This window comes from Lactuca sativa, chromosome 4 (genome assembly GCF_002870075.4).
Source record: "Lactuca sativa cultivar Salinas chromosome 4, Lsat_Salinas_v11, whole genome shotgun sequence".
Classification (NCBI taxonomy): Eukaryota; Viridiplantae; Streptophyta; class Magnoliopsida; order Asterales; family Asteraceae; genus Lactuca; species Lactuca sativa.
This window is the reverse complement of record NC_056626.2, coordinates 347846866-347857254: the sequence shown is the minus strand read 5'-3', so window position 1 is coordinate 347857254 and position 10389 is coordinate 347846866. Positions and strand designations below refer to the sequence as shown.

General features: G+C 38.5%; 1 protein-coding gene across 1 annotated transcript; it reads left to right on the top strand.

Moving 5' to 3' along the window:
- Positions 1 to 567: 567 nt before the first annotated feature.
- On the top strand, positions 568 to 1708 carry LOC111910668 (uncharacterized). The gene is made up of 3 exons (XM_023906504.1): positions 568 to 1171; positions 1247 to 1311; positions 1382 to 1708. Exons 1-3 carry the CDS (start codon positions 568 to 570, stop codon positions 1706 to 1708), a joined length of 996 nt encoding a protein of 331 aa, XP_023762272.1.
- Positions 1709 to 10389: the final 8681 nt, after the last annotated feature.

The following is a 10389-nucleotide window of genomic DNA, read 5'->3' as shown; positions in this document are numbered from 1 at the left end:
AAGGGCCAACAATTCCCCAATGTTTAGAGAAGCTTGAGTTGCTCGAGTTAGACCCAGTAGACCCTCTACGATTTGTTGCGTATCACATTTTTGGAGGGACCATGAATATAAGAGAGATGTGGGTAAATTTTCCTAATGACCCACAAATATTAAGAGGATGGATCGACATGACACCTACAAGTTTAGGAGTTTTAAAGGATGGAAAGATTGTTCGTTAAGTTTATTTGTTTGAGTTGTTTAGGTTTTAAATGCATGTTTTGGAACTATATGGTTATGTTTTTTGGTTATTTGTTACTTGAATGTTATTTGTAGTATTTGGTACTTTAATGTTATGTTATGTGGTACTTGAGATGTTATGTTATGTTTTTTTGGTACTTGAGATTTATGTTATGTTTTTTGGTACTTGAATCTTATGTTATGTTATTATCTTATGTTATTATATGTTTTTTTATTAATAGGTTTGTAACGGATCACAACAAAATGATACTACTCATAATTCTTATGTACTTGTACTTCCGCTACTTTTGGAAGAGGGGTGTCAAACGAGTGCGAGACAACGATTCGGAAATGACGGGACATGAATTTACATTAGAGTTACTTCACCATAATCCTCTACAATGTCTTGAAGTGTTACGCATGTCCCGTGAATCATTTGTCCGACTATGTGCTCATTTTAGAGTAAACTACGCGTTAAAGGATAGCAAACATGTGTCGGTTGAGGAGAAGATGGCTATCTTTTTGATGATAATCAGTCATAACCAACGTTATGTGATTATCAAGCGGAGATTTCAACACTCAAAGCAAACAATTCATAAGTTTTTTCATGAAGTGTTGGACAAAATGTTGCTTTTCGCACATGAAATTATAGTACCAACTTCTTTTAATCCAAATCCAAACATTCCGGGACATAATAGGAGGCTACGGCGGGTGTTCAAGGGAGCAGTTGGTGCACTTGATGGCACTTTGATACATGTTGCTGTCCCTGCAAACAAACTAGATTTATATAGAAGTAGGGGAAAAGGCGATTGTTACCAAAATGTATTGGCAATATGTGACTTCAACATGATGTTTACGTTTGTTGTGGCCGTTTGGGAAGGGATAGCACACGATTCTAGAATTTTATCAGAAGCATTAGCAAATCCACATGCACCATTCCCGCTTCCACCACCAGGTAAATTTATAGTTATTTAAATAATTTTATCTTAGTTTGAAAAATAAATGACTTTTTTTTGTTTTTTTTTTACAGATAAATATTATCTTTGTGATGCCGCCTATGCAAACGTTCGAGGTTTTATGGCACCGTACCGTAATGTGAGGTATTGGCTTGGAGATTTCCGTCGAAGACGTGCATTAACGAATAATGAAAATTAACCACGCACAGGCAAAACTTCGGAATGTCATTGAGCGTTCTTTTGGTGTCTTGAAAGCACGATTCCCTGTATTGAAGAGGATGGCACCATTCTCGTTGGTTACACAACGAAACATTACCCTAGCATGTTTTGTGCTTCATAATTTTATAAGAAGAGAAGGACTACATGATGAGTATTTTGCACGATATGATGAACCAAATGTCTCAGTTCGGAATAACAACGCAGTCGTTGATAATGATGAAGATGAGATTCCAACAAATGGTACTGAAGCGGACCGTGAATATATGGCCCAGTTACGGGATGAAATTGCCGAACAATTGATGCAAAGTATGGAATGAGAATTATTCAAGTTTGGTTGTATGAATTTTATTTAAAAATGTTATCGTAAGACTAATTTGGTTGTTTGAATTTTATTTCAATGTTTTAAGACTACAATTTTTAAATTTTTGTTATTACAAAACTATTTTCGGTTTATTAAATTACTTTATTTTAAATTTTTTAATATCTGCAGCAGCCTGCAGACGTTAAAAAAACAAACATGCCGCTCATTACAGCCTGCAGCACTTTGGTCCACCTCTTCTGCTACAGAGGTCTGCAGAAGTGGTCCGCAGACTTCATACAGTTTCACTTCGAAAAAACAAACAGCACCTTAGTCTCCGAGCGGGCTTCTTCTGCTTCTTCTGTTTAGGCTGTGAAGGAGCAGCCTTGTCAGACTTTCGCTTTTTAGGGGTTTGACCCTTGGTTGATTTAGTGACGTTCGCCTCCTTCTGTGTATCTGATTTCTCTCCCCTCTTGGCTGGCTTGTTAGCCTCTTCAATGGAGCGAACCATAGCTGGTGTGAGTTCCCTTGGTCCTGAAGAAGGATGCTTCTTGTACTCTTGAATAACGTTGCTTGCATCAGACACGCAGACATACATGACTTCAGGAATTGAGCCAATGAAGAAGTATTTGGTTGGATCTGTGAAGATAATCTTTGTGGTGTGAAAGGTGGCAATAGAGGAGAGAAGAGAGTCCACCATGATTGGAACGTGGAGACGATCCATTGCCCACTTTGTAATGATGGACCAGTACCTTCCACATGAAATCTCTGAATGTCGGGATGAAGAGTACAAGATTTGAACCAGTTGTTGCCAGATAACAGTCCCATAGTCCAAATTAATCCCGTGATACAGCCCATAAAGCACAGTCATGAATGACTTGCTTGCTCCATCTGAGCTGGCGCTTCGCTCAGAGAGACCTTTGAACAGTAAAGTGAATAGGCCGTTCCATTGAGAAGGAAGGCAGGACTTCTTGAACTTGGTAATTGTGGTTAGGGTTTCAGTGTACCCCATTTGATAGAACATAGAGAATAGTTGACCAATAGTGATCGAATCAAGTTTTACCAGAGTAGATTCATGAGCGAGACCCATTAGAGCACACAAACAGTTCTTGGAGATAGAGGTCTTCTCATTGTGGATTTCAAAGTGAATCCTCTCAGCAACCTTGTTGTAGTAAGCAGTTGAATAGATGTGTGAGAGGCAGGACATGGGAACAACTTCGACCTTTGACAGAGCGTCGACGAGAGGCGAGTATTTGAGACATTCAACGACATACAGCATGTAGGCTTCATAGATGAAGGGAGTAAGATCTATGATGAGGTTTTGTTGAGGTTTAATAGTGAGAAGGTTGGATTGAACAGACGTGTCGTGAACTGAAGAGGATTCTGCCATTGTTGAAGCTTTGAGAGGAAGAAGATGAAAAGTGAGAGAAATCGCCCTTATGATTTGAGAGAGTTTGTAACTGATAAAAGGGTAAAGAGGAGCGTGCCAAATCCTTTTATACGTAAGTAGGAGAGAGAAAAATCCGGCTGATATCTTGGATTAATTTGAAACCATGCCTGATGTGACGGATGAACAGTTGTCATACCCGATGATGACGAAGGAAAGAGAAAGGACGTTTCCTTTTTACACGCCATTCCATAAAAAGCGCTTTTTTCAAATCGTCAAAACGATTGGATAACTGCTGACTCAGCGTTAACTTTATCCCAAACGTCACCCACAAATTTTACATGAATCGTCATCACATTTATCTTTATTGATCAGTGGAATAATTTGAAACGAAGTTGGAACAATTATATCATCGTGAATAGAACCAGAATTTGGAAAATCAAAGATTTTCGTGCATAGAGTGTGAATGATAAAGAAATAAAGCAAACTTTTTTGGATAATTTGTGATGTCTTGGAAAGACATAAAGCAACTGATTCTGGGCACGAATCTCTTCCTTCAATGTCAAGTGAGACTTCAAAGTGCTTGTGTGGTTTCCCATGATAAACCATCAAGTACTGTTTAAGAAGTATTGAAAGGCATCTTTTTAATTAAAGCAATAAAGGGTGGCTTTTTGCTTCAATTCATAAATTTGATACTTGATATAAGACTGAACCTGAATGAAGTACTTGTGAGACCAATGTGATCTGATAAACAAATAGGTAGGTAAAATTTTCAGTGACTTGTTGACAAAGATGAAATCAAAAAAAAAATTAATTGGATCCTTGGGGAAGAAAAGTCTTGGTAATAGACATTTTCAGAAGGATCACTTAAACTAAAAAAAATTGATTTCATTCAAGAATTGTATCATAGTAATCGTATACCGTCAATTCATTAAAGGTATTGAATTGTGGGTTTCACTTAGTACGTAGTGACATGAAACTAAGATCATAAACATAGAATTTTGTATAACCATAAACCTTAGTGGTAAATGTTGAGAGTCTCAAGGGTTACTTTGGTGAGATGAAGTGTAATGAAGAAAAATGATATAGGTGGTATAAGAAGCGAATGTACCTCTGCTATAAAGGAAGGACCAAGTAGAAAACTATGAGCTCAATATAAGAAGAGTAAGGTAGCTCATGATTAGAGTGAATGTGACAACCTGGTTGGGGAAAACATGATTTGTATATATCATGTTATTAAGGCTTCACTCAAAATCTGTAGAGGCTTTAGTCAACATGCAACAGCTTGCTTCTAGGGACACCTAACTAATTTATAGAAAAGAGAATATACCTGCTTGAGCTTCACCATAGAGAATAACACTTACACAAAGAAAAACATTAGATGAAAATAAAATAAAATAAACGATATTTTTGTATTTTGAAAAATTTTAAATAAAACGAAAAAGAAAGAAAAAACATATTTTTTATATTTTAAAAATTTTAAATAAAACAAAAAAGAAAGAAAAAAATATTTTTGGATTGTATGAAAATAAAATAATAAAAAAAATAAAAGAAACATAAAAAGAATACTTAAAAAAAATGTACAAAAGAATACACCCAAAATGCCTTGTGATGAAAAAGAAACGAACGAGTTCAGAACAACCGAACCCGAAATAGACCGAGCGTTCGGTTCATTTCGGTTCTTGGTTGAACCGAACCCGAAATAGACCGAACCCAAAATAGACCGAACGTTCGGTTCATTTCGGTTCGCTCTATTTCGCTTTATACCTTTATTGAAGCGAAGACAATTTTGGTACTGATTCTGCTTCCATCATTCCTAGGCCTTGTAAAATTTTGTTAAAACTTGCTTCAGGTAAAGCCTTAGTGAATATATCGGCCAGTTGATCAGTCGTCCTCACGAAGTGAATCTCTACGTTGCCATCTTCCACGTAATCTTTGATGAAGTGATACCTCAATGCTATGTGCTTTGTCTTCGAGTGTTGCACTGGGTTATGACAAATCCTAATTGCACTTTCAGAGTCACAATATAGTGAGATTTTCTTCATGTTCAGCCCATGATCTCTAAGTTGACTCTGTATCCATACAACCTGAGATGTAAATGAAGCGGCAGCAATGTATTCAACTTCTATAGTGGAGAGAGAAACACAGGTTTGTTTCTTTGATTGCCAGCTGACCAATTTGCCATCAAGAAATTGACATCCTCCAGTGGTGCTTTTACGATCCAATCCACAACCACCTAAGTCAGCATCTGAGAAAGCTTGAACAAAGAATCCTGAGTTTGCTGGATACCATAGACCGAGAGAGGAGGTTCGCTTCAGATAGCGAAAAATATTCTTCACGGCTAGTATGTGCGGTTCGCGCGGGTTATCCTGGAGTCTAGCACAGTAGTAGACTGAGAACATGATGTCAGGTCTACTGGCTGTTAGATACATTAACGATCCAATCATTTGTCGATGGAGTGTTATGTCAGCGGCTAGCTTCTCCAACGAAGGTGTAAGCTTTGTCCCAAAAGACATTGGAACTTTCACTTTGGAGTCTCCCATCATGCCAAACTTGGCAAGCAGTGTCTTGGTGTATGCCTCTTGATTGATAAAAATGCCTTCGGGTCCCTGTCTAATGTTTAAGCCAAGGAAAAAGTTAATTGGACCGATTGAGCTTATCTCAAATTTAGTTTCCATCAACTTCTTGAATTCAGCTGTTAAGCTGGGATTCATGGAGCCGAAGACGATGTCATCAACGTAAATTTGGAAAATCATAAGGTGGTTACCCTCTCTCTTACGAAAGAAGGTTGGGTCAACCGAACCTTGTTTAAATTTAGACATTTTTAAGAATTGAGTGAGAGTTTCATACCATGCTCTAGGAGCCTGCTTTAGGCCATATACCGCTTTGTCAAGTATGTAACAGTGATTTGGGTACTTCTCGTTCACAAAGCCTGGTGGTTGCTCAACATACACAATTTCTTCAAGTTCTCTGTTGAGAAAGGCACACTTTACGTCCATCTGATAGACTTCAAAGTTTTTGTGTGCAGCATAAGCAAGAAATATACGAATGGACTCTAATCTTGCAACAGGAGCGAAGGTCTCTTCATAATCGATACCTTCTTCTTGACAGTAGCCTTTTACAACCAACCGAGCCTTGTTACGGATCACATTCCCCTCCTTATCCATTTTATTTCTGAATACTCATTTGAGACCGACAACTGAATAATCCTTTGGTGTTGGAATAAGGCGTCATACTTTGTTTCTTTCAAACTCATTCAACTCATCTTGCATGGCTTGAACCCAATCAGAGTGATCAAGATCCGAATTCACAGTCTTCGGTTCAATCTTGGAGACAAAGGAGTTGAACATGCAAAACTCCACTTGAGAGAAGAGTGCAGCTTGTTTCGCTTTGATCTACGATCGAGTTAACACCTTTTCTGAATATTCCCCAATGATTTGACTTTGTGGATGATCTTTGGTCCATTTAATAAGAGGTGGGTAATTTGGATCACAAGAGGGATCCAGTTCTGCATTGACTTCATCTTCCAATTCTGATAGTACGTCGTCATCATTGACATGTGTGTTCTCCCCCCCCCCCCCCCCCGAGTGATGACATTAGTTCAGTATATGGATCAGAATGTTCCCCTTCGTTTTGACTTTCAGTTGAGCTTGATGATTGTGACGTTGAATTCTCCCCCTAGAATGAAGCACCTTGATCTTTTGGCAGAGACAAACCCTCCCCTGGACAGAAGGATGGTCATTCAAAGGTTCGTTGAAGTCTGGCCTTTCGGTTGCTTTAGGTTGATCAGCAGCCATCTTTTATGCAGCATCGTCAATGATTTGCTTTAGGCTATATACCTTGTTATCTTTCGTCGTTGATTCATAATTGATTATTGTTTGAGGCTAATCAAAAAGAAGCATATATTTCTCGAAAAGATTTGAGATAGAAGCTGTAACTTGACTGGTCTTTGGAAAGATTTCTTGCATAGCACCTTCAGTTGTCTTCATCTTCTTAACATAGTTATCATCAAAAGTGACATAGTATGTTTCATCAATCTTCTTAGAGCGCTTTTTTAGAACTCTATATGCCTTAGAGTGCAGGGAGTAACCTAAGAAGATTCCTTCATTAGCTTTAGCATCAAACTTGTTTCAATTCTCTTTAGAGTTGAAGATGAAGCATCTTGAACCGAACACATGAAAGAATTTCACATTCGGTTTACGATTGTTCAAGATCTCGTAAGGAGTGATAGAGAATCGCTTGTTTAGATATGATCTGTCCTGAGTATAACAAGCAGCAGCAATAGCATCAGCCCAGAAATATAAAGGAAAGGAAGCGAAGCATGACATCGTTCAGGCTGCCTCACACAGAGATCGATTTCGCCTTTCAACGATACCATTCTGCCATGGAGTATATGGAGCCGAGAAATTATGAGTTGTTCCCTTCTCAGCAAGAAAATCTTCGAAATCCTTGTTCTTGAATTCCAATCCATTGTCACTTCTTACGTTACGAACAACCTTCCTCAGTTGAACCTCAACTTGCTTTATGAAGAGCTTGAGCTTAGGAGTAGCTTCTGATTTTTGCTTTAAGAAAAACACCCATGTGAACCGAGAGAAGTCGTCCACTATGACCAGAATATACTTGTTCCCACCAATGCTTTCAATAGAAGAGGGGCCACACAGATCGATGTGCAATAGCTCCAATGGTTCTATCACCTTTGTATTGATGATAGAGGGATGGCTTTGTCTGCTCTGCTTTCCCATTTCACAGGCTGCACAAAGATGTTCTCTATCGAATTTGAGAACTGGAAGACCTCGAATATGATCTCCCAAAACAAACCTGTTGATATCCTTGAAGTTAAGATGAGAAGGTCTTCAATGCCATAGCCAACTTTCGTCTGAGTGAGCCTTCGTTAGCAGACAGACTGCTGGTTTCCCTCGAATTGGATTGACGTTTAAAGGATACATTTCCCCTTTTCGCTTCGATTTCAACAGAATGTTATTTGACCTCTACTCAACAATCTTTGAGCCTTCATCATCAAACGATACTTTCAATTCGGTCCCAACCACCAGCTGTGATACACTGATAAGGTTGTGCTGCAATCCTTCGACGTATGCGACCTTTCTAATTGAGAAATCACCATTCGTAATCATTCCATAGCCTTTGATAGTCCCAAACAAGTTGTTGTCGTACTTCACGATTCCACCATCCTTGAGAGACCGAAACTCCCTCAATTCTTTCTTTCTACCTGTCATGTGACGCAAGCATCCACTATCAATATACCATTCTACGTCAAACTGCTCGTCACGTATAACCTGCAAAACATTAAGCAGATTTAGGAACCCAAAGCTTCTTGGGTCCTTGTGAGCCTTTTACTGGACAGGGAATAGTAAGAGAAATATCAACCAAATAAGTTATTTTAATTCAAGTTGTTTCATCTTTTCTTTTTACTGTGAAAAGTTTAATTTTGTTTGGCTTAGATTCAATAGACTTAGGGTTTGAGGTGTTAACGTCTGCATTCTTTTGAATCTCTTTTGGGCATGTGTTATCTTCTGGAAATAGTTGTCCTTTCCCCTTTAAATCTTTCGAAAGATAAGAATTAGAATGAGAAGAGTTAGGTTTAGAAGTGAAATTGGATCTTCTGTTCGTCTGATTGAAATTGGAACCTAACCCATCCTTTCGGGTGCTTACTCTGTGAGGACCGAAGCTCTCCTTCCGGTTGTTCACTCTGTGTGGACCGAAGCCTTCCTTTCGGTTGCTGATGTTCTGAGGACCGAAACCGTTCTTTCGGTTGTTGATGTTCTGAGGACCGAAGCTGTTATTTCGGTTGCTGATGTTCTGAGGACCGAAGCTCTCCTTCCAGTTGCTATCTTGCTGTGGACCGAAACTGTCTTTTCGGTTTCTTGTATTTGAGGGACCGAAACTATCCTTTCGGTCGTTTCCTGATTCTTCTCGAGACTTATGCGTCCTTTCGTACTTGACATAATGAGGGTTTTGTGATCTCCAAAACTGTTTTCTTTCTGAGAGATTCTTCTTGTATCTCAGATTCGTTGGTGTTTTTGATCTGCCACATGCTTTGGATTTATGTGGATGTTAGCCTTTTTCTTCGGAACACGAGCATTGCTTTCGCTTTTAGACGAAGATTTTTCACTGGTAGTGAGCGCTGGTTCGCCCAAAGACATTTTGGTGCCACTAGTGCTTGGCACATCATATTTCGCAGGCTCATTAAGTGGTTCAGGCACGTACCTACCCTTCACTCTCCATGAGGTTTTCTGAGATAGACCTTTTTTCTCATCAGCATTTTCTATCGGTGCTGACCAGAAGAACTCTTCACATCCAGCTCCATTATCTTCTTCTACCATAGCAGTCAGTTTTGCTGTTTGTTGATGAGTGACTCCTTGAACTGTGTCAACCTGATTGGGAGTGGTTTAAACCTTTTGATACACAACAGCCTTTGCCTTGAGAATTTTGGTCTTGTCTGTCGATGAACGAGCGAACTCAACGGAGTTTTCAATAATCAGATTTTTGTGAGTTTCGGGTTTGCTTTTGACAAATTCTGAGCAGTCCACCACATCCTCTATAGAGATTTCACTCAGATCATCATCCTCATTGAGTTCAGATGCATTTTCAACATCAATTTTATTTTATGAACTTAATTTGACATTCAATGAGTCAAATTTTTGTACAGTTTCAGTTCTTAATTTCAATCTATCATTTTCATCTAATATATTTTTTAGCATGATTATGGTCTTTGGACTTTATATAGGACTCTATTTTGTCAAAACCAATTTTGTAGGCAGGAGAGACTTCATCAGAAGATACAACATTTTTACAGTTGTAAGCTTCGGCATCGACTTCATCCTCCTTTAACTCAAAGAAGGGTAAAATCATGCGATGTATCTTCTTTCCTATTTCACAATCGAGATGTAATTGAGTGATATTAAATAAAGTCTCTTAGCAATTAAACAAAGAACATTTCGCTGTTTTAAAAGCTTAAGATTGTCTAGTTGTAAATAGATAGATTCATCCTTAGATCTAATTAACTCCTTCTCCTTCTGGTCAATCCACATCCTTCTTTCCTCACTCTTCGACGATATCCTGCTAATTTGATCAGTCAGGTTAGAGTTTGTGACACGAGTTTGGGTGAGACTACTACTTATACTAGAAAATTTTGATTTTAAGCTATTCGGTTCCTTTTCATAGTTAGTAATAGGTATTTTCAGAGAAGTGAGAATATTTTGTACCTTCTTGATCAACTCATCACATTTGTTGATCTGTGCACTGACAGGTTTCGCAGCAAAACACTTGTCCTCTCGCTCCTTCTCTTCTTCTAG